Consider the following 24,156-nt stretch of genomic DNA (forward strand, 5'->3'; position numbering starts at 1 on the left):
GCTTGGATTCTTCATTGTGTTACAAAGACACTAAGAAAACATGTTATAAAGTTTAGCAAATAATCTACAATAGCTGTGAGAGTAACAGTAACATGAGCTGCGTGTCATACACAGTACACAGCACAATGTAATATAATAAGTGGAGATCATTCGCTTTATTCTTTCTTTATTCTGCAGTTTGTCAAAGTCTCTCTTTCTATTTTGTATAAAAGTATAATTCCCTTTTTTAACGATGATTGACGACATGTTAAAGATGTTAGAAGTCTTTGTCTCACTCTGTTCCTTCTCATATTTAACATCTGTGTAAAACACTATATTATTATTATTATATACTATAGTTGTACTATGTATTTAGTAAATACTGAACAAGTTCCTAAGTTACTGTCACACCTCTGTACCAAGCAGAACCTGCATAATCTGATATATTGAAGTGATAAAAAGAGGGTTATGGGCCAGATCTGGCGCCCTGACTACATTTCTGCATGACTTTACACAAACAAACTGGCTCAGGCCCAGTCTTCAGTTTCCCCCGGTGCAAACACAAGATGAATTCATTAAAAGTAATATATGTTATAACATAAACTTTGTGTTTTATGGACAACTTCTCTTTCCTGCAGCTCCAAGAATCATATCACATAATGTACAGTGAAGAGTAAATATGTGGTACAAAGCATAATACAATATAAGAATCTGGCACACAATGTGAACTACGTGTCAGATGAATATCACGCTGGATGTTTACATTCACAGCAATTTATTTACAAATGTTACGTTTAATATGATTCTTGTTGACTTCCTCTCGCAGCAGAATGAGTTCATCCCTCCGTCCATCCGACACTTGAGTCCAGATTCTGGACACCCTCTGGCAGACTGCCACATAGTGAGCTGACCTTTCACCCTGACGGGTCAACGAGAGGCTCCAGAAACACACATCCTGCAACTACCGGCTGCATTTACAACATTTACAGCGTGCAGTCCTGCTTAGTGACCTCCCTGACCTTTCCTATGTGCATCACCATAATACCCAAAAATTCACTCCTACACTAGAAACATATATATATATATATATATATATATATATATATATATATATATATATATATATATATATAACTTACATATCATCATAGGCTAATCATTCTCTCTATTGGAAGGATGTTTTTCATTTCCATTTTCCCAGCCTCAGGACAAACTGTCAATTTTGCAAACAGCATATTTTATAATCTCACTCTGTTGACATTTAATGAGCATTAAAACACGTAAAATGACTTTTGACAGCACATCGTATCCTGTTAAATCCTCCGTGTCTTCCGTGTAACTCACCTCACAGCCTCTAGGTGCTGCTAAAGGGACTTTGGACGTTTTTAAATGTGAAAATAATGTTGTTTTAGACCTATATATACACATATATATATAGATATTTATATGTATGTCTTAGACACTAAACACGATAGCATGCTCTCTGTTGTCCCAGAACAATATCTGTGACTCTGGTTGAGTTTTGAGGCTTTCAGGCTTCAAACACACATGAATAAATCCCTTCTCCTCAGTTATTCCTTCATACATCCTCTTCTGTTTCACTGTGTCGCTGCAGGTGATTACCAAACACATGAGCGCGTGACAGCTTTCTGTTTCTAAAGAGGAAGAACAGATCATGTGACATGTTCTTCATAACTATCAACCAGGAACAACCTGTCACTTCAACTCAGAAGCAGCGATGAATCCGACTCGAGGTAAGTTTATCACTTTTCATCATTTAAAGTACAGATTACATGAAATATTCCGCTGCTTTATATTAATATCAGGACGTTACCTGTCTGTACAAAGCGAGTTGATGTTTTACTTTCGTTTCTATGTTTTACCAGGAGTTGCTTTTGTGTTCAGGCTGCAGGTGGGTTTCACAGTGACGGGGAATTAAAGGTGTATCGTAATATTACTGTAAAGTGTGGAGGTGGTGATTTATTATCGCTTTATAGGGTATATATATATATATATATATAGATATATATAGATATATATGTTAGTATCTCATCTGGTAATTCTCGACGGTGTGTGTATATCCTTTATTAAAACATGTGTTATGGGTCTTTTTCTAATAAATATTTCTCAAATTAGTAATAAGATAAATAAAAACCACCAATCATGGACACCTGCTTTGTATAAAGTACACATGCAGTATAAAGACTATTAAACTAACAATGTACTGACTTTAAAGTGTACTTTTATAAACTAAAACGTGGACTGTAAGTAAAACACTAGTAAACAGTGTAGCTATACGTTCACGTATAGTGTAGTTGCACTCAAAGTGTACTCTTACACTCAAACATGGGTCAATCTTGTGGTATGAAGTACTAATAATATACAAACACATACAGTGTACTTAATAACATGAGCTGACGTATACTTCTTTCTCCTGTGAGTGATTTAAAGTCTACAGAGTTTCAGATTCGGGTCACGTATGAATATTGAAAGTATTTGTTTCCTTCTTATATATATAATAAGTTACAGAACTGTTAACGGTGTCAGGCGTCAGAGCCGTCTTCATTTACAACAACTGCGTTTATTAAAATGCTGATTGTGTCTTTGTGTAACACTCGGCTGATCATCATTACATGACAGCGTTGATGCGTTCATTAGTTCCACTTCTGCTCTTGTGATCGTGGCTTCATGTTGGGCTTTTTTGGAGCGTTCAGTAGCTTTACATTTGGGGAAGTGACGCCCGCACACATACTGAGCATACAGTCTTACAGAGGTATATGTTCTGCAGTGTGTGTGTGGGGGATCATAAAACATCTTAATAATGCTGTTGCTAACTGTATTAGTATCTACACCAGCCTCACGACACACGGTAAAGAAGTAGGTTTACTGCTTCTGCACAAATGTGTTACATTCAAATAGCATCAAATGAATAGAATTACTCATTAAATGAGTTGTTTTTTAACATTTGAGTTGTATTATTTCATTTTATCGAGGTTTAAGTGAGTCCTTAAAAATAAATGTTTCTACTTTGCAAACTTGCTGGATAATACTAATAAAGTTATTAACTTAATGTTTTAAGGTCTTCTTCTTCTTCTTCGTTCTACCTTTTGATTTAAAACTGTGTCAGCGCTCATCCTGTATGAGCATCCTCATCCTCCGCCACGCTGAGCCTCTCTGTGGTCTTTACGAAGCGTACACCACTCGCGTGTTTGTTTTTCTCTGTGGGCATCAAAGGTCACACGAAATGTGTGTGTGTGTGTGTGTGTGTGTGTGTGTGTGTGTGTGTGTGTGTGTGTGTGTGTGTTTACAGACCTGATGCTGGGGAGCCTGCTGCTCGTCTCCCTCTGTGTTGGAGCGGCGGCCATGTTTGAAAGCAGGCTGGACGTCCACTGGGAGCTGTGGAAGAAGACGTACGAGAGGAAGTACCAAAACGAGGTGATAAAAACGGGTGGATGTAAATTTATTTGTAGGCGCAAAATCCATAATGTATCATGTACTTATACAGTATTTGACCTGGTGCACTCGCACTGTATGTCTTTGTGTTGAGGTGGAGGACGTGCACCGCAGGGAATTGTGGGAGAAGAACCTGATGCTCATTACGATGCACAACCTGGAGGCCTCCATGGGGCTGCACACCTACGAGCTGAGCATGAACCACATGGGAGACATGGTGAGCTTCTGCGTACACTGAAGGGGGAACGTTTCCTCAATGTTTATGGATTTATGATTAGCAAATGTATTCATTAATGAAAGCGTGTTAATGATTGTGGAAGGTCGCACGGATACACAGTAGGTTGAACTTTGAAGCTCAACAGTTATTCATTACAATGAAGTATAATTAGATATATGTTTATATGCTGGAGCACAGACGAGGTCGCTACAGTTTAAATAATAATAATAATAATATAATAATAACCTTTATTTGTATAGCACCTTTCATACAAGAACTGCAGCCCAAAGTGCTTCACAGCAAAAACATAACAATTAGTAGAAGATTAGAATAAGAGCATTTACAGAACAATAATCACAGTGTTCATGTACATGAGTCTGAAGCACCGTTATAACAATAGCAGAATTAAAATAGTATAAAATAACATTGGAATTCATGCAGTGTTCATTAATCTGCATCTTGACATCGTCCCCGAACAAATGCATGTGTTTCGTGCTGTTTAAGTAACGTTTGCTTTAAACTACAGAGTCCAGCGTCTTCATTAAATGACGGATCCTTTTTAAAGAATAAAACTTCACTTCATCTTCGTTAAAGGCTCAACGAGCAGGATGACTCTGCTCGCCGGCGAGTGAAACCCCAGAGACGCCTTCGTTTTGAAACCAGTTTGTCCGCTGTATTTAAGACATTCTTCCTCTTGGGTGCACGCTGACGATCTGACACCTGACACCCAGAAACGTCAGCAAAATGATGAGCAAAGAGAAAATCCAGGCAGACTCAGACTTTAACATTTCCATCTGATTCTTTGTTCGTGTATTAATGTCGATTATATTGAACTAATCGTTTCAGCTCCAGTCACGTACGAACAGCTTCAGATAATGAGGAAATAAAAAAGCACATGCAGAATATAAATGTGTGCATGTTGCTGCTCTGTGTTCACCCCTCGGCCCTTCCACTGGTCTAACTTTACTTTGTGTGGAACTGTGTGTTTTCTTGGCTCAAGTCTTTGAGACTTCGCTGCAGTAATGAGATGATTTCTGCTCTTCGCTCGACCACTGATCCACGGCTCCTCCAGGATGCATTCAGCACATGTGTAGTGAAGCGCCTGCAGTGTGTTCTGGGTATATAATGAGGGACTAAAGGATCAGACTACATACTGGAATATTAACTAGGTGGTGTTTTGGTTTGCGTCCTTAAACCTGCCTCGCCTCAATCTGCGTCCGACATTCTTTGGCGATATTCACGCTGAGTGAAGTTAATTGATGCCAAAAGAAAACATGGCTGCTTGCTGAGAACTGCGCTCCCACTCACTGAGAAGTTACTCCATGTTTAAGTGTACCACGTCGAATTAGGAACTTTTATTTTGTTATTCTCCACCCTCCGTGAATCTTTCAGCGATCACAACCTTTTTTGAAATGTTTTAGAAAGAACGAAAGATGAAGAACAACTAATGAATGTTGCTCTGCGGGAGGCGAAGAGATTTAAATTCTGACTTCACACTGAAGGCTGCAATATGTCAAATGACAAAAACTTATCTTTATAACTCACATAAACTGTTGACCCCTTTATCTACTTCCTCCTAGACACAAGAGGAGATCCTGCAGTCTTACGCCACGCTCAGTCCTCCCACTGACATCCAGAGGGCACCATCTGCCTTCGTGGGGACGTCCGGCGCTGACGTACCCGACACCGTGGACTGGAGAGAGAAGGGCTGTGTCACCAGCGTCAAGATGCAGGTCAGGAAACACAGTCAGCAGGAATCATCGGTGCAGGCCGACGGGATCTGTTTGAGGAACAGTATTAAAGTATATTAATGACATTTACACAAGCAGACACATGTTGTTGTCTCACAAAGCTTCTTAACAAAAGTGAAAGATATGTGTGAATCTGAAGCTTCGTGTAAATCAGATCTCCTTCAACCAGAGACTCAAGTATTGATTCTGTTGTGTGCAACATGTTAGAGATAATAGACAAACAAAGAGTCAGCAGAGTTCTTTAACCTGGTACACTCTGCAGGCTCCGTCTTTATAGCCTCCTGTTGTAAACATGGAACATGTGAAGAGCTTCATGTCACTTTGAATCTGCTACAGAAGAGGAACGTCTGTGGCATGACTGTAACACCGCTCGTTTGAATGCAGGGTTCTTGTGGCTCCTGCTGGGCCTTCAGTGCTGTAGGGGCCTTGGAGGGCCAGTTAGCAAAGACAACGGGGAAGCTGGTGGACCTCAGCCCCCAGAACCTGGTGGACTGTTCAACCAAATATGGCAACCACGGCTGCAAGGGGGGCTTCATGCACAAAGCCTTCCAGTACGTCATCGACAACCAGGGCATCGACTCGGATGCTTCCTACCCCTACAAAGGACAGGTGAGTCGCTGCTCTAACCGAAGCCGAACATGTCACCATGCAAAATCTAAACTGAGATCAAGCGTCACATTTAAGCGAGCGATCACAGAGACTTCCTCGTCCCGCCCAGGTGTGTTGGGAAGCTGCTGCTGACACCCACCAGCAGGTGTTCACAGGTGTGTCAGAGACAGAGTGTATTTTAGCACACGCTGTGTTTGAGAGAGTGTAACATGTATACAAACTACATCTGCACGTCACAGCTGGGGTGTTAGCAGAGGCGCAGCCGTCTTTGCTGTCGCATCACGAGATCTTCAGCAGATTCAGACTCAGGGAACTTGTGATGCACGTTAAAGGAGACGATCGTACATATTGTATGTCTTGTAAGTCGCTACTTGACATAACATTTGTATTGTTGACAGACTGTATGTATGTGTGGAAACATATAGGAGCTTCAGACTCCGGTTTACACTTAACATAACAATGTGGGTGTACAAGAAGTTCATTTTGACCCTGCAGGCTGCAGACTGCAACACTCTTCTCACTTGTCTGTGGTCCGCTGTTAATGTCTCTTTGGAGCAACAATAAATTAATCGGAGCGGACAGCGTGTTTGTCCTGCAGGCTTCATCTGGCTCGCTGTTGTTCATGTTTTGTGTTTGTGTGGAGGAGGAGGGCAGTTGTGAGCCGCTCCGACAGACTGCTTCAGCCTCGCGGAGGTGCTGCGGATCTAATTCACAATAAAGATAATACAAACTCTATTAGCGATGTGAAATATTCTCTTATTAAGCGCAGTGACAAGCCGCGCTCTGCTCACCTGCGAACGCTGAAGAACATGTGAAAGTGAATCTTATGTCATCCGGCGTAAAGCGTCCGATTTAACCCCTGTTTGTCCTCCTCAGTCCCAACAGTGCCGATACAACCCTGCGTACCGCGCTGCTAACTGCTCCAAGTACAGCTTCCTGCCTCAGGGGGACGAGGGGACCATGAAGGAGGCGCTCGCCACCATTGGACCCATTTCAGTGGCGATTGACGCCACACGGCCAAGATTCGCCTTCTACAGGAGCGGTACATCATCAGCCGCGCATCTTTGCTCACGTGACTGGAAATAGATGCAGACATGTTGATATAATAATGAGCACATGTCAGTGTGAAGATTAGAGCACTGAGTGATTCACTGGGTTATATAGATGTGTGTGTGTGTGTGTGTGTGTGTGTGTGTAAACAAAGAATGACTTTCAAAATGATTACATTTAATTGGATAATATACAATAAGGTTCTTGGTTTAAGTGTTTTGAATATGATGAGATGTGTGTGTTGTGATGTTGGACCTTTGCAGGAGTGTACGATGACAAGAGCTGCACCCAGAAGGTGAACCATGGAGTGTTAGCTGTGGGCTACGGCTCTCTGAACGGAGAAGACTACTGGCTGGTGAAGAACAGGTGAGTCTTCTTCACTGCACTGATCTCCCATAAATACACACACACACACACACACACATACACACACACATTCACACCCACACACACATACATACACATACACATACACATACACACACACACACACACACACACATACACACACATACACACATACACACACACACACACACACATACACACACTCACACACACACACAGTTGATGTAGCTCCTGCATGTTTCGTGCCCCTCTGGTCCCCTGTGTGGTGAAGAGGAAGTAAAACAGGAAGTACTCTGTGTCAATAACCACGGAGTATTCGCACATTTTGCTGACATGGTGCTTGACTTAAAACTCCACAAACACGCCTCTCCTCGCCCGTTAACTGAGCCGTTAACGGAGCCGTTAACTGAGCCGTTAACTGAGCCGCAAGGTCGGCGTACATCAGGCGATGTCACCAAATCCTTTGTGTGTCATCGAGAAGAAGAAGTTGTGTTGCACGTATGGCATGAAAACCATCACAACGTCCCTCACCGGGCCTGTCTCTCTCCTCTCTCTGTGTGTCTCTCCTCTCTCTGTGTGTCTCACCTCTCTGTTGTACCTGTGTGTCTCACCTCTCTCTGTGTGTCTCACCTGTCTCTGTGTGTCTCACCTGTCTCTGTGTGTCTCACCTCTCTCTGTGTGTCTCACCTGTCTCTGTGTGTCTCACCTGTCTCTGTGTCTCTCTCCTCTCTCTGTGTGTCTCACCTCTCTCTGTGTGTCTCACCTCTCTCTGTGTGTCTCACCTCACACTGTGTGTCTCTCCTCTCTCTGTGTGTCTCACCTCTCTCTGTGTGTCTCACCTGTCTCTGTGTCTCTCTCCTCTCTCTGTGTGTCTCACCTGTCTCTGTGTCTCTCTCCTCTCTCTGTGTGTCTCACCTCTCTCTGTGTGTCTCACCTCACACTGTGTGTCTCACCTGTCTCTGTGTGTCTCACCTGTCTCTGTGTGTCTCACCTCACACTGTGTTCCTTAATATTGGTCTTCTCTCTTGTTGTGTAGAATGACCTTTTTAAATCATTTGTAAATGACTTCAGCAGAGTGTTAATCAGATCTCTCTGTTCTCTCTTCCACCTCATGACTGAGGACATGCAGCTGTGAAAGTGTGTGTGGGGTCAAACACATAAATACAGCCTGGTTGAGTCGGGACATCATATCTCACTGGAGAAGCCTGAACATCGCTCCCTTCTCACACCCACTTAGCTAATACAAATGTCAAAAGCCTTTAGAGAAGTTGTTATGAGTGAGCCAACTTTTAATCAAAAGAGAATTCCTCATAATATTCACTCCTGTTCATATTAACACTCACTCACACACACACACACACACACACACACACACACACCGCGCCGAGTGATAGAAAGTGATGATCTAACGTAAGAATTAGCCAAATGTTGCCCGTTAATCTTATTTAATAATGAAAGAAAAAGATGTCGTCTGTAGAACTTTATCAGATGAGTCATCCGCACAGTGCTTTGCACCTGCACAGCACTCTGGGAGTTGGTGTGTATCACACACACGCTACAGGGTGTCGAGAAGCCTCAGCGTTGGTGTTTGACGCCCTGCGACTGAGACTCTATTTAAAAGAATAGTTAGTGGAGCTTCAGGTCATTGTTTCACTCTCGAGCTGAAGTTAACTACAACACTGAACACTTCTCTTCTCTTCCAGCTGGGGAAGTACATTTGGAGACCACGGCTACATCCGGATGGCACGCAACAAGAAGAACCAGTGTGGCATCGCCCTGTACGGCTGCTACCCCATCATGTAGCTGCAGAGGGAACTGAGCTGAACCTGTTCCCTTCTTTGTTCCACTGTTATCACAGTTCACTTGATCAGAACATCACAACCTTTAATGCACTTTTTACTACAAAAGCCAACTTTACAAGTCTTTAAATACTACAGTTTAACTTGTCTTTGCTGTGTGTGTTTGCGTCTGTTTGAATCTGTAATAAAGAGACCGATGCGCTCCGTATCACATCTGTGTTCTGTGTCGTAGACGTGATGAAGGCGAAGATCTGATCTCACAGCGGCGGCTTCGTGTCTGTCAGTCGGTTAAATGTGCCATGAAACCCGCCTGAAAGGATTCCATCGACTCTTTGGGAAATTGGCTTGTTGGTCAATTTAGCTTTTACATGTTACGACAGAAGGAACGCCAAAATCAATACCCGTGTCTCTGGTAAATATCTCTGTCCTCGCCACATGCTGATGGGAAGTCATAACGCTGCCTGCAGGCAAGTTCCTTTGTCCAGAAGAAAAGCCTTTTCAAATGTTTCCATTCTCTCATTAAACATTGAGCTACTTTTCTAAAAGTCCAAGGAGTCCTAAAGGCACAGTTTGAAATGTTGGTCTCATCAGAAGAGGAGATATGCGACTCTTACATGTCTCCATTAAACATGAAGCCTCAGCTAAAGGCTGCTTGGTTAACACACTGCAGGTTAGTGAAGGTCAGAACAGCTGTTTGCAGCTCCGCTAACTAGCTGCTGGGTGTAAGTTCATACTCAGACAAAGAAAGGAGAATTAGAATATCTCACACTTTGTAAGCAAAGAACGGCAGCGAGATGTTTATATATCAATATATCGATCCATAAGATTCACTGCCTAACGTTTTAAAGGCTTCTTCATCATCCTGTAAAACATTTTAATCTCATCATCAGACACCTACGAGCATCGTTTGAACACGAGACATCTAAAATACCAAATATATGAGGCAACACTTGTATAAAATATTGAACACAGGATCCGCAATATTTGCATTTTAATGTTTATAAAGATACCAACTTGTCGAGGGTTCGATTGTTTTCATAAGCACCAACATAGATCTGAAAGACGCAGATGCAACGTGATGCAGTAAAGCTAGATGAGGTCAATGGTAAAGACGATAACGGAGTTTATGAGGGAGATTTATATGGCTGAAGAAGTGTCAGTGTTGGCCTTTAGAAGCCCAGAACGTTTACCCCCCGCTCACCTCCAGCAAGGTCAGAATAAAATCACCAGAGTACAGTGTTGGGTTACAAATGAGTCATTTTTATTTTTTTAGTGCAACATCACAACAAACAATTTTCACATGAGGTATTCAAAGGGATTTTCTTTAGTTGTTGATACAAAATGTCCCACCATGATTGACGTTTAAAGTGTTGTGTATCTTTTTTTTTTTAAAGCCTTTGGTTGGTTAGCCACATTCATCAGTAAGTCTAACACATGGACAAGAATGGCACGATAAAGCATGGTGGGTCGAGTCCGAGCCGAGGAAACTCAGACTCAGTCAAATATAATATTTCCCTCAGCTCGTCCCCGTTTAAAGCTTTTTGTGTGGATTTCAATAATTCCTACTTACAACAGTGGGATCGAACAGTATTTCAACTACACTAAACATTTTGGAAAAAACAGGGGTGGGAGGGGTGGCTTACAAATGTGGAAAAATAGCTTCTGTCTCCTCCAACCTTTTTTATTTTTGGATGAGCGCTTGATTCTTGGGCTTTTCTGTTACAGCAAGTCACATGATACTAGTTGTCGGAAAACAAGGAATAGGCAACGTTGATTACAGCAAGATCCTCCTTGCTTGGATTGTCACCTCCTTCTTTTTTTGGTCTTGAGAATGATTTTGTTTATATACAGAACATGGATCGATGGGACACTCTAGCATACTGGACTTAAGCTTTGGCTGGACGGGGGCCTCGTTCGGCGCCTGTTACGGATTGATTCCAGCACATTTGGTTTGGAGTAAAAGGCATGAAGAAGAGACGGATGGACAGACAAGATAGATAGATAGATAGATAGACAGACACCCTGACAGGATGGATTCTTTGGTTAAGGAATATCTTTGCCACACAACATCTCACACAGTTGAGGTAGATGGGTAAAGTCTTCATGTACACACAGGGGAGGGGGCAGGGACAGACAGGGGAACACTGGGGTTTACAGAGTCAAAAGACTTCCATCTGAAGACACTGCCTCATGTCAGTTTCTCAGTTCCAGCTCAACATAATACTGTTTTATGCAACATAAATATTCAGCACGCGGAACCCCACTGGTGCTTTTTTGAATCCTCTGAGTGCTACGGTAGCTCTGATAGGGAACTGCTAAAACTACCCATGATACATAATGATTCAGCAGTTACCCATCAATCTTTGGTTGTTTTTTTGGTTTAAACATTATCAAAAAAATTACTCTTTTTTTTTGGTCTTTTTCTTTTTTTATTCTTGAAAGTATACATTTGCTTTCAGTTCCACTATTTCATTATTTACGCTCCCCTCGGATCTGCTCTGCAACGGCCTCGGCTGCCAGACTTGTTTCAGGGTCAAGTGTATAGAAAAGCCACTAGGGGGTGCCGCAGGCTAAAATGGCAATGCTGATCACCTGCAGCAGCCAACTGGATTCTCTCCTCCCTCCCTCCCTCCCACCTCCTATTTGTACAGAAAGGGAAGAGCTTCCCCACTTGACACAGAGCAGAAGGTGTCTCAATACAAAAAGCTCTGTCTCCATTTTAGGCTTCCAGTCAGAGAGACAAAGAGAAACCTGAAAGGTGTCACCTAAGCTTTGATACAATGACAGTCGCGAGCAGGGGTCGGCAGAGTAGCCTCAAAGCTCTTTTATTTTTTTATTTTTTTCCCCCTGTACAGACTCCACCGCACACCCCCACCACGTCCCCCCCCCCTTCGCTCTCAGCATGCTTACAATTGTTGCTCATTAAAGTTTAATTCAGCTCCATGTCCCACTAGTCCAACACCTCCTATTCCTCGAACAACCCCCCTCCCACCTCTCCTACACACACACCACTACCACCATCCTCATTCTGGATGATTCAGCCTCCTCTCTGATCTCCCCCCCGCCCCCTTTGAATGCCCCCTAAGGCCCACAGGTCTGGCCAAGAGCGGACCCCAGACCAGATACCCAGAGAGGAGATAGGATGAAAAAAGCCTCCCCTTTGAAGTCCGCAGAAAAGTCGATGGCCTCTTTCATGACCGGCCGTCTTTCAAGTGCACGCTGTGAAGGGGGCCCCAGCAATCCGCCCCCTTCTACCGTTAAAGACAGAGGAAGAGAGAGAGAGAGAGAGAGAGAGAGAGAGAGAGGTGTAAAATGGCCAAGCTAAACTAGCCACTCTTTGGCACGGCAGTATTTACACAGGTGTCAGACGATGGGTGATTTTCTCCTGATTTAGGCATCCACAACACAAAATACTGGAACGTGAAATCACTTGTGCCAGTGCAAGTTGCTGGGCGAACCCAAACAACCCTAGAGGTCCTGGAACAAACTCCAAGAACCCCAGATGATCAGGAATGAACCCTAACGCTCTTAGAGGGGCCCGGAAGCCTTGCAACAAAATTAAAGTTCCCAGCAAGATGAGGAAAGAACTCTTAAATCTGTAGAAGTCCAGGGACAAGAGGCCTCACAACCAAACCAGAGTGCAGAGAAGATGCGGAACAAACCAGAAGAACCCTAGAAGGCCAGAGACCAACTCCAAGACCTTGTGAACCCTTTTAACTAAAACACAAGATCCCCAGAACATGAGGAACACACCTGAAGAACCCCAAAGGTCCAGGAACGAACTCTAAGTACCCTCTTGGAACTGAGACAACTGGCAGAAGGGCTTGGCATGTGGAGGACGGTGAGATCACACTGAGTTGGACATGGACAGGAGTGTCTGCACTGCACTGGGGAGGGGGGCAGGTGAGGGATATGGGATGGGTGGGGGTCACAACCATGCATTTCCCCAGGCAGACACAGTATGCATGTTTGCATGTGACCCTGAAGGACTTGCACTCAACGGGGCCTTCAGACTGCGCTTTAAGTGGGTCCCCAGACACTTCACGCACTCCGCCAGATGGCATCGGTCTGAACACAACTTTACAAGCAACCTGTGAACCTATGGGATGCCACATCATTGTTGTTATTATTATTATTATTATTATTATTATTATTATTAATTATAAATATTATCACAACATTCAAACAAGCTTTGGCCTTGGCGTTTAAGAGCTGACCGCAGAGACATTTGCAAGAGTAAAGAAATCCCCGTTATTCTACAAAACAAAACAAAAACAAAGGCCTGGCCTTAAAGATAGAGAGAGATACGCAACATCACTGGGGGGGTCGGGCTGAATCGGGTTAGGATCAGGGCGGGATCGGGTACTGGGTTTAGGGATTCAGGCCGTACATTCAGGGAGGCAATGTTAATCTTTGGTATTACGATGGGATTCTACAGCTAAAAGTGCCCATCAGAAAAAGTCTTCAGTTTCACACAGACATACAGAGCATTGTTAAATAAATACTTACAGTATATAGATAGCATAAATAAATAACCAAATAAATAGAGAGGAAAGAAAAAGGGAAAAACAATAAATACACAAATGCAGTTATAAATACATTGATCAGATCAGCAATTGCATTTGAAACGTTCTTGGTTTTGATTTAACTACTGGCTATAAGGAGGCATGTTAAAGCCTTTCCTTTGTGGACCAAAACAATGACCTTGTACATCAGCAGGGCTGAAACAAACTGCCCCGCACTTCCATCGTGTTTCTATAAATAGAGCGATGTGCTTGAAATCTGTACAAAAAGGGCTGAAAGAATCACATTCCTCCATTTTCTAGACATCTGTAAAAAAAAAGATTTCGGAATGGAGTAGAGGTGTGTACAGTTGTTTGGAAATGAGTGGGAATAAATACTACAATGTCACTATACATTGTGTCAGCTGTAGCTCTTCCCTGTGGAGCCTTTGTGTTCAAAGGTTGTGTTTCATTTTTTCTTCTTTTCTGGCTTGATTTTGAGTCAAACAATGGCTGTGGAGCTTTCCGATGGAAGCTCAGTGAGAGTCTTAAAGCTAGACAGTTGAACCAACAAGTCTGTTTCTGCGTCCCACTCGTGTTTATTGATTCTGTCCTGGCGTACGGCGAGATGCACTGCGGTACCCCCTTGAAAACTCTGATTCATTCAAGGCGGGACCATCTTCACAAAACACAGGAATGGCTCCTGTTGATGGTAAATGATTGACAGCTGGGAGTCGCGGACGCTACAGAAACCTCCAGATAATTCCAGGCTCCGAACTTGGAACAACGCCATACGGTCCTGGGAACCATCACCATGGAAACACATGCTAAGAAAGGAGAATTAGGTTCTTCAGAAAAAAAATGGAAAGTCAAAAAGAATAAAGAAAAAGCCTCTTCTTCCTCTTTCACCTTGATTCTTGAGGAAAAACAGGACCATAAGAACATTGGGGGAGGATTAACGTCTTTGGATGATGGTGAACACTTTTGATTAAGAAGTTACACGATGGAGCTCTCCACATGTGAGCAAACGGCACCTCTTGATTCTTCACGTTTGGAGAGATGACTATAGATTAGAAGGTACACCAAAATATGCTTCCTCCTGATTTGTAATACCCTCATTATCTCTAATCTAGATAATCAAAATAATGCAATGAGATGGTGTCAATGTAAGGGTGTGACTCGTCTTTGAGTCAAATCATCTCTGCACCCTCGACTATACAAGCAGGACCTCACATCCTGCGATCATATCACTCTGGGTATCGCCCCCTTCTATTTCAAGGGAGCGAATAACTTTGGTTTGGGAAAATGCTTCATCTTCATAAAATCATCTATAATAGCTGGCTCCGTCGCTCCTTCTGATAACGAGGAGGACATTTATTACGGCTGATCTCTGCCTAGACCAGTCTATGTGCCTCCTTGCTCCCTCAGCGCCCTCCCCACCGCACCTCTTCGGCGATCCGTCATCATGCCGTGCTGCAGGACACTGCGGAGGAGGAAACGCTGGAGCCCGAGGAACCCGTGGAGGAAGGGCGGCCCTCTTCTGCCCACTTGTTGACGTTGCGTCGGCGGGCGTTCATGAAGAAGTTGCTGACAGTGGAGAGCTCCAGGCCGAGCTGCTGGGAGATGGTGATCTGCAGCTCTTTGGTCGGGCGGTGGTTCTCCCTGAAGATGGCCAAGAGCGTACGCCGCTGCAGGTCTGTGAACACCAGCCTGGTGCGCTTCGGCCCCTGGTTGCGCTCCAGCTTGCTCTGCTCCTGCTCCTTCCGCTTGCAGGCTGCAGGCAGAAATAAAAAAAGGAAAGGGGAAACAGGTTAGCTAACAGACTGGCTGGCTAACTAGGACAAATGGATTAAGCTGAGGGAAAGTGGATTTGCTGAAAGAAAACAGATTAGCTAAGCAACTTTGATTAGTTAAAAGAGATGAATCAGCAACTTGCTTCATTGTGCAGTAAAGGAATCAAGATGTTCAGCGTATCACATCTTATTGCCAGTGAGCTGCAGGAGGCTGCAGGGATAAACAGATACATCCAATGTCTTCCAAACAAATATCATTAGCAGATGATCAGTGAAGGCACAGATCCACCCAATGATGTGTGTGTTTCATCAAAAGATCTTTCTGAGGTGTAATCTCTGCAGCTTCTTTGTGCTTAAATATATTACAGTACTTTTACATATTAAACCGTCCTTTGCAGACTGAAGAAAGAGACAAACACTCGAAACATTAAACTACAGATGAGCACGACACGACTCAAACATCTTGTGAATACTACGCTTTACTTAATATTCTATATTTCTGTATGTGTTTGACACCACAGAGGACGAATTATCTTAATATCTAATATATATTTCACTTTTTAAGCAGTGATGGAGTCTTTCTTTATTTGAATGCCAGTGTTGCTCACACCAACCACACGATGAAACCTCAGAGTCCGGGTTAAACACCGCTGTAGCTGCGGCGGCCCGTCCAATTAAATAATCAATATTTCCTCACGAAAAGTCTGATATTTATTTCATTTTTTTAAAAGACGAAAAATGAGAGAAAGAGGAAAAATAAGCCAGTTCTGCTCAGCGAGGAATAGAAAATAGCCCGACGTGTGTGGGTTGAGCTCAGGTCCATTTTGAGAATCAGACGAGCATTTTGAATTCAGGCTGCATGTTCCCTCTCTGCATATCCATCTCTGAACCCTAACCTCTAACACGCTGTAATTCTGTATTTACAGGAAACACAACACCAACCTCTGCCTTTGTGTACCGAGCCAACTCCCCCCCCTCTCCCTTCCCCCCCCCCCCCCTCTCTTTCTCTGTCCATCTCCTACCACTACCTCTCCTCCCTTTCCCTTAGTGGACACTTCAACATCATTAGTTTCTCATAAAAGTCATTTACATGTGGCGGCAGTGAGTGAGTAATAATCACTTTAGGGGGAACTAATTTATTTTCTATTAAAGGCGGGTTACGTCAGGGGTGAGTGAAACAAGCAGAGTCGGCATTGCCCAGGGTGTCTAGAAGCCTTAAGTGGACTAAAACATATTTGGGGGAGTCGTGCAATTACCTAAATGCACACTTTTAAGAGGTTTCAATCAGCACTGTGCGGTTGAGCGACTGTTTTGCTGATGGTATCAAATGTGTTTCAAAGTGTAAGCATTGGTGTATGTGGAGACAACACAACAGGGCCTGCACACACACACACACACACACACACACACACACACACACACACACACACACACACACACACACACACTAAGGGAGATGCTGGACCTTTAGTCTGGTGTATTTTCTGTCCTTTCTACTAACCAAAACGATTGAGTTATAATGTTTTTATTCTAAAACTATTCTTTTATTTAGTATGTAGTTGAATTGGGATTTATAGTTTCTATATTTTACATGGTTTCAGAATAAAAATCTGCCTTCACCTGAAAGATATTTGTATTGTAGTGCAGTACAAGAGTCTCAAATGTCTCCTCTTCTCACATAAAGTGAAGAAATCAACCCGTTTCCTACTCAAATCAACTTTTATTGAAAATGTAAAACGCAAAAGTAACACTTTGATTTCCGTAAAACATTCTTGAAACAAGCCGTTGGTGGAAACGTGTTTAAATAAATAGTCATCTTGCAGCGCTGCCAGATTTCTGCACCAGTAAACAAGGTTTATGGCTCTGTATTATTGAGCAGAATGACTTGATTAGAGAGAAATATCAGCTCACAGCAACCTTGAGATCCCACATATACAAACACAACACACAGAGACACAATCTCCCTCACACATGCTACAAACATGCATTATATAAACCCGAGATGCTGCCTTCTGCACTCAAAACAGCACCGACACGTTCGATTGATTGGCTTAAATTTTCCCATTGAGAAACATCTCACACAGCGAGAGGCTGATGTTTACTGTATGACCTGCGCTTCACTCCTTAAACTCACAGCAGCAAATTCCTCTCATTAGCAGAGCGCTTGAGAAATAAGTGTGACCTTACTGCCGTCTTTTCCACACGAGTGGCATCACAACAGTGGCCCTGTGTGTGTGTGTGTGTGTGTGTGTGTGTGTGTGTGTGTGTGTGTGTGTGTGTGTGTGCCTCGGCACCTTTGGACTTTGATTGCTCTGACATCCAGCAGAGTTTCTGAAACTTAAGTACTCAACTGGACATGAATAAGTGTGTCTGTGATTTCCCCGTGCACGTCCCCCTCTGGAATCATTATCTGAAGGAAATGTTTGGACTCGGGGATGCACTCTTGTCAACTTGAGATTACAGGTGCCTGTTAGCTTTTAGGCATCCAGAGCTCGTTTGCATTTCTGAGCGTTATCGAACCACGTCTCATTAAAATGTGAACAGGCGCAGATGTCAGCGGCATGTCAATATCACTACAAGTGAAATTATCATTTCTTTCTCCAAATGCTACATTTTTCACGGGCGTGACACCATCTCCCCACCATCGATGTTTCTGGGTTGGGGGTTGGGAGGTGGGCTGCAGCTATAGAAGGTATATACAGTGCACTCTCAGCTCGTGTAGTAATGAAAGGAATGACATGATAGTGCTGGATCGCTTGCTTGTAGCGTGGATTTATGGCTTGTTGGAGTCGGGGTGTCCTGCCGCTCTCCTCCTCCTCCTCCTCGCCTCCATCCCATCCTCGGCTCTCTCCCTCACTGACGATCATAACGCCGACCATTAAGTAAATGCTTCCTTATGCTGTAATCATGTGTAAAAGGCTCACAATTACCATGCTATAAATCCCCGGCGCTGGGGCTACTCCTGGAGACATAAATATTCCCCTATAGGCTTCTTATGATCGTGGGAACAGCCCCTAATCATGATGTATGCCCCTGTCTCGTGTTGCTGAAACGTGATCGAAAGCCCTTTCCCTACCCCCCGGCGTCTAAACCTACACCCCCCCTCCCAGCCAGAACACCCCCCCACACCCCCACCCCGCAGCCCCTAGCCCACCCCCTGCTGATTTCTTGGGCCAGGGGCTGATAGAAATTATTGATTAAATCTGTGCAGCTCAGACTCGTCGACCCACAGAGGCTGGTTAACCCCTTCAGCGCCGGAGTGGGGGGAGCTGCAAGAGCCAGATAAAAAAAAAAAACCTAAAAAAAACAACAACCCTGTTTGTTAGGTGTTGCGCAGCTAAGGCCACGTCGGCCTGTTTACAATTCCTGATATGCAAATGGATTCGGCTCTGACCTTTGAGCCTCGCTGGTAGAATGTGAACTGTACGCGGCGAGAGGTGGACGAGGCTTTGTGGCTTTCATTACTGTGGGGGTGGTGCAGGCACTGGAGCCGACACGTAAACCGCATTGACCTTTCTTATTCATTTAGACCTTTAGTCAAGGGCTTCGGCCATCATCTTTAAAGTTATAGTCTCTGATCCCCCCCCCCCTCCTTGACTTTAAGTGTCAGCGCATGGCTGTGTGGTCTTTATCCTGCCTTCTTCTCCGACTAAATCCTGATTGCCTCCTCCACAGCCTGAGGTTGGGCTGGAGATGCATCTCATATACAGTGCAGTAATCCATAGAGCATACACACACACACACACACACACACACACACACACACACACACGCACACACACACGCATACACAAGATACTGCGGATAAATCCAAGGGATCACCTCCTCCGTGTTTAGCAAAATGTCTCTGCAGAAAGACAATTATTTGAAAAGACAAAATGGCAGCGACTACCTTCCATAATTACTGACTCCAGACTCGGGGAGCTGCAGCCCTCTGTATATCAGACACATAGTTATGGAAATAACACACGCTGCTGGCTGACACTGAAGGGCCTTATATGTATTTAAGCGAGTGCTGCATTAAGGAGGATCATCTTAAAACTTGAGGCGTGAAGCAGAAAGCACTTGAGCTATCTTCAGACTGGGGAGCACAGGGCACCACGCATTCTAATTCCAGTCTCGATTCGCCGATGCGGCCGAGGTGTGTGTGGGCAAGGCGTGCTGCTCTTTCCCATGGAAATCAATAGAGGCTTGTAATTAAACAAAAGGGGGTTGGCCAGGGGGGGGGGGGGGAAACAACAACCCCCTTCAGAAAGTAGGTTATGTAGAAAAGTGCAGAGCTGTCCAAATTGTGGCTTTGCCAAGAACTAAATATGCAATTTGAGAGTGTGTGGGAGCAGCGGAGGAGAGCGCAGCGTTGTCAAACATTAGCACACTTCTCTGTGGACGGACTTTAATGTTTTATGAGCCTGATTGATCGGCTCGCTCAGACTCGTTAAAATAATGTTTGTGTTTGTAAAAGATGAGGAAACGAAGATGCTGCAAAAATAAAGAAGCGATGATTGACGATGAGGAATATGCTCAAGAGAACAAAGAGCCGTTTGATGGTGAGGAAGATTAGGGTTTTGTGTGGCAGGAAGAGACGTTTTGCATACAGAGCATTCACGCGTCGCAGGATTACATTCATCAAACAACATCTCTGTCAAATGACGACAGAACAAACCCGCAGATAATTCATCTTTAGATAAGAGGTTTGGTCTGTGATTGCTGTAACGTTTTGCTGAATGGAGGATGTACACATGTGCTCTCAGAGCCAAACAATCAAAGATCAATAATTGTGAAGGGATTGCAAGAGTGCACAATCATTACCTATGAACTCTATTGTGTTGTTGGGCTTAATCAGTCGAGCTGCTGACAGAGAGCGAAAAGCAGTGATCAACTGGGCAGGCTCACACACACGTAGTCCTCACAGACCCCTGCAGTGAGCAGACCACTTGCAGATACACTCACACACACACGCACACGCTCGTCCATGGCCGTCTCATGTTACTGTGTTCACTTGGATCTCTTTCTGTGCTCCGTGTATCAGATGGGCCCTCGGTCCCTGTGGAGGGACAACACCGTAACACGGCACTGTACAGCGTGCTGTCGTGTCTTCAATCCACGTCCCCGAAGAATATTAAATGTCAAGCAGCAGATTACAATGTGCCTTTCAAAAGAAATACAAATCTTTACCCTGAGAGATCTGTATGAAGACTACCGGGCCTGGAAGGACGGACTCTAACCATCCATTCATTTCTTTATTTCTTCCCCACATAAACCTGCAAGTAAAGTTTATAAAATGTAAAAACCTTAAGATCTGTGAGCCGACGTGACACCTTCAAATCATTTGTTTTGTTTTGTCCAAAGCCCATAAAATGTATTTAATTAGCAATAATGAAAAACGTTTTAAAAAGCTGGATCCTAACGTTTAACATGTTTGTTACATAAGTGACTTTTATTAATTGATTATGAAAATAAAAGTCAATTAATGTTGTGTTGGTGGACTGATCGATGCAGCGCTGAACATTACATGCGCCTCCAGTTAAGCAATAACCTCTCGATTCCCAGATATGAGGAGTCTCACAGCAGCACCTCGCAGGACAACATTTGTATTTAGCCTCGCAGTAATTGCCTCGGTGACGACGTTGATAAAAGACGTCTGGCAAAAGCTCAAGTCTAATTTGCATCAGCTACCTTGCCAACTCAACTTCAGCCGCGCACCGAGCAGATATAAATCACTGCTAGAATTAATCAATCGCTCCAGAATGGCATATCTGCACAAATTATTTTGTGGGCTCAAAAGCGATTAAATTGCCAACCGCTGCTCACGCTGATCTTCATGGTTCATTTAAGAGGAGGGCAAATGTCTGTGGCTTTTTTATTGTAGCTACTGTACAAATCAATACAAGCTGTTTGGGAGCTAAGTAAACAAAGGAATGGCACATATGGCCCTTCCTGGCTCAAACTGTCCTCAATATGCTGCTAAGTTCTTAGCATCCAGGCTGTTGAGACAATAGACAAACCAGTGGTACATTCACAGGGGTGTGAAGAAGGGAAATATCACTATGATGCTTTTGCTTTTCCTCATGTCTCAACCTGAGCTGCATACTGATTGCTGGAGAGGAGAATTTTTTTTGGAAGACATGGAGAAGGGAAGGTGTTTGGGGAAAACAAGGGGAGAGAGTGTGTCTGTTTGTTGTTGTGGTTTCTGTATGAGCGTGTGTGTGTGTGTGTGTGTGTGTGTGTGTGTGTGTGCGTGTGTGTGTGTGTGTGTGTGTGTGTGTGTGTGAGGCAGCTAGAGAGCAAAGCCAGATCTTACCCTCCAGCCGGAGCGAAGCCATTCTTTGAAACTCGGGCTCCTGCAGCCAGCGGGACATCCTCTTAAAGGTCTCACGGCCGGACTTGAGCTTGCCCCAGGGCTTGGGGTTCCTCAGGAGGTCAGACAGCGTACCCTGTGACCTGCACAGAACCCTCTCGGCGAAGATGGCCTGGGGGATGCTGTACCTCTTCAGCTCAGTGATGATCCTCTGGGCCACATCTCTGGTGTTGATCTCCTCCCCGCCGCCTCCGCCGCCCTGCGAGCCCGACAGCATGCCGTCGCCGGGCGAGGACAAGGCGGATGAAGAGGAGTGCAGGTGTTCGCCCATTTTGGTGGCCTGCTGGCTCGGGTGATGGTGGGGCTGGTAGTGCTGGCTGTAGAGGTGAGGGTGGTGGCCCGGGGCGTGCTGGTGACCATCCATTTTGTTCAGCTGATGCCCCACTGACACATCGCCTCCTCCTAGGCCGGGTGGCGACATCTCACGGCCAAAATCTGACGTCCGGCAGAAGAGGCTCCCCCCGTGGACGTCATAGCCGGCGTGGAGCATCTGGCCACCATTGCCATTGGGGCTGTTGCCCAAGCTGCCATAACCGTGCATGGTGGAGGCCAGGCCTGAACCGGCGGAGGGGGGGGACAGGCTTTGGGACATGGCCAGGTCCTTGCCATAGGGGTTGTAGAAGTTGGTGCTGAGGCCTCGGTCCTCACGCATGAGGGTGAAGCTGCCGATGACGTTGCTGACGGGCAGGCAGGGGTGGTGATGGTGGTGGTGGTGGAACTTGTCGTCAAAGGGCTGCAGGGGGGTCAGGGTGGTGTAGGTGCTGCCGGAACTGGACGGGGAGTCGCCGCTGTATCCCAGTGCCGACATGGAGTGGTCGAAGCCCGGTGGACGGGGCTCGGGCTCCAGAGACATGGAGGGGCCCCCGAGGGAAGGCCTGGGGAAAGCAGCAGAAAGGTCCCGAGAGTGCAGCATGGCCCTGCCGTCCTGGCTGTGAGCCAGATCAGCGTGGCTGTGGAGGGACATCTCCCCTAGACCCCCATCCATCTTCAATTTCGACAAATAAATGTGTATTTCTGGCCCCTGCGCGGTGTTGCTTTTCTCTTGTTGTTGTTGTTGAACAGCCGGGCTAACAGTCTGGAAGGTCTCTTGTTACACCAGACTATGGATTTATTGATTTGTGAATTAATTGATTTCCGGGCTTATGGGGTGTCTAATTAATTATCTGATAACGTTAAGTACTGTCTTCAAACTCCCTCAAACTCCCAGAAAGCGAGTTTGCAACAGCATCCGGAGCTTTAACTGTGATTTTATTCTCACTTGTGCATCAGCACTCCGCTCTCTTGTCTCTTTGGTGCTCAGCTGTGTTCCTCGGCAGATGCCTCGCTTTTGTGCCTGCGTGAGACAAGACAGGCGCTGTTACTCCGCTGAATTTAAACTTTCATCGTTGCAGAGAAGGAAAACAGCGGAATAACCTTCGTCTCCTCACAATTAAAACAGTAATTACACTCGTGCATCCCAAACAATAACAACGATAGAAGCATTTTTTTGTAATTTTACCAAACACATCCCGCGGAACACACGAGAAAAAACACCGATATCAGTGTTTTAATCACTTCAGCCCAATCTTATTTTGGAACATGGGATTTTTCCTTCTTATGCAAAGTTATAAATACAGAAGCAGCGCGCATGCGAAGCACTGGATATTAGCTGTGCGTATTAGGTGCGTTTGCATATTTACGCCACATGTAATGAATGTGAACGATGCGTTAAGTAACTACCAAACACGAGGGCGATTCAGAGACAAAAAAATGGACATGTGTAGCTTTACAGAGCTCCAGAAATCCTACCTTTTATTATCCACTTCTCAGAGCGCGTCCGCGGCTGTTGTCCGTCCTGTGCATGTCTCCGATTGTGTCGCCGAGCAGCCCTGCAGATTCACACAATTGGTCCGCTGCGCCCCGGGGTGCTACATTCACCAAAACCAGAGTGCAAAAACCATCTGCGGTTACAGACGAATCGCTATCGCTCTGTTCGTTCCCGTTTCTCAGTCTTTGTTTTCCACTCCAAAAAATCTCCGGGTCTAGCCTCGTTTTTTTTTTGCTCTACACTAGCAGCTCTCCTCTTTTTCTTTCATTATCTCGTGAGATTTTCCTCCTCCTCCTCCCTCTGCCTGCCACTTCATCGATCTCACCACCAACTCTTTCTCCTTCTCCTCCTCCTCCCCCTTGCTCACATTGACTCTCTGCTTTCAGTGCGTCACGGCCTTAAAAATCTGACAGATGTGCGATGAAATTCCTACTCCAATTAACCCTTTCTCTCCGGGGGGGAAGGAAGGGTGACTGGGCGGGGGAGGTGT

At 44.8% G+C, this 24,156-nt stretch overlaps 2 protein-coding genes across 2 annotated transcripts; one reads left to right on the plus strand and one right to left on the minus strand.

Moving 5' to 3' along the window:
* The first annotated feature begins 1,595 nt into the window (after nucleotides 1-1,595).
* On the plus strand, nucleotides 1,596-9,417 carry ctss2.1 (cathepsin S, ortholog2, tandem duplicate 1). The gene is made up of 8 exons (XM_029452271.1): nucleotides 1,596-1,733; nucleotides 3,290-3,414; nucleotides 3,527-3,649; nucleotides 5,230-5,382; nucleotides 5,785-6,009; nucleotides 6,886-7,051; nucleotides 7,323-7,425; nucleotides 9,111-9,417. The coding sequence occupies exons 1-8, from the start codon at nucleotides 1,718-1,720 to the stop codon at nucleotides 9,208-9,210; spliced, it is 1,011 nt and encodes a 336-aa protein (XP_029308131.1). The 5' UTR covers nucleotides 1,596-1,717; the 3' UTR covers nucleotides 9,211-9,417.
* Nucleotides 9,418-14,444: 5,027 nt separating this feature from the next.
* On the minus strand, nucleotides 14,445-23,953 carry onecutl (one cut domain, family member, like). Its single transcript, XM_029451836.1, has 3 exons — nucleotides 23,648-23,953; nucleotides 21,803-23,192; nucleotides 14,445-15,482 (listed from the first exon to the last, which is right to left on the minus strand). Exons 2-3 carry the CDS (start codon nucleotides 22,842-22,844, stop codon nucleotides 15,172-15,174), a joined length of 1,353 nt encoding a protein of 450 aa, XP_029307696.1. The 5' UTR covers nucleotides 22,845-23,192; nucleotides 23,648-23,953; the 3' UTR covers nucleotides 14,445-15,171.
* Nucleotides 23,954-24,156: the final 203 nt, after the last annotated feature.

Source organism: Cottoperca gobio, chromosome 16 (assembly GCF_900634415.1).
Source record: "Cottoperca gobio chromosome 16, fCotGob3.1, whole genome shotgun sequence".
In the NCBI taxonomy this organism is placed as follows: Eukaryota; Metazoa; Chordata; class Actinopteri; order Perciformes; family Bovichtidae; genus Cottoperca; species Cottoperca gobio.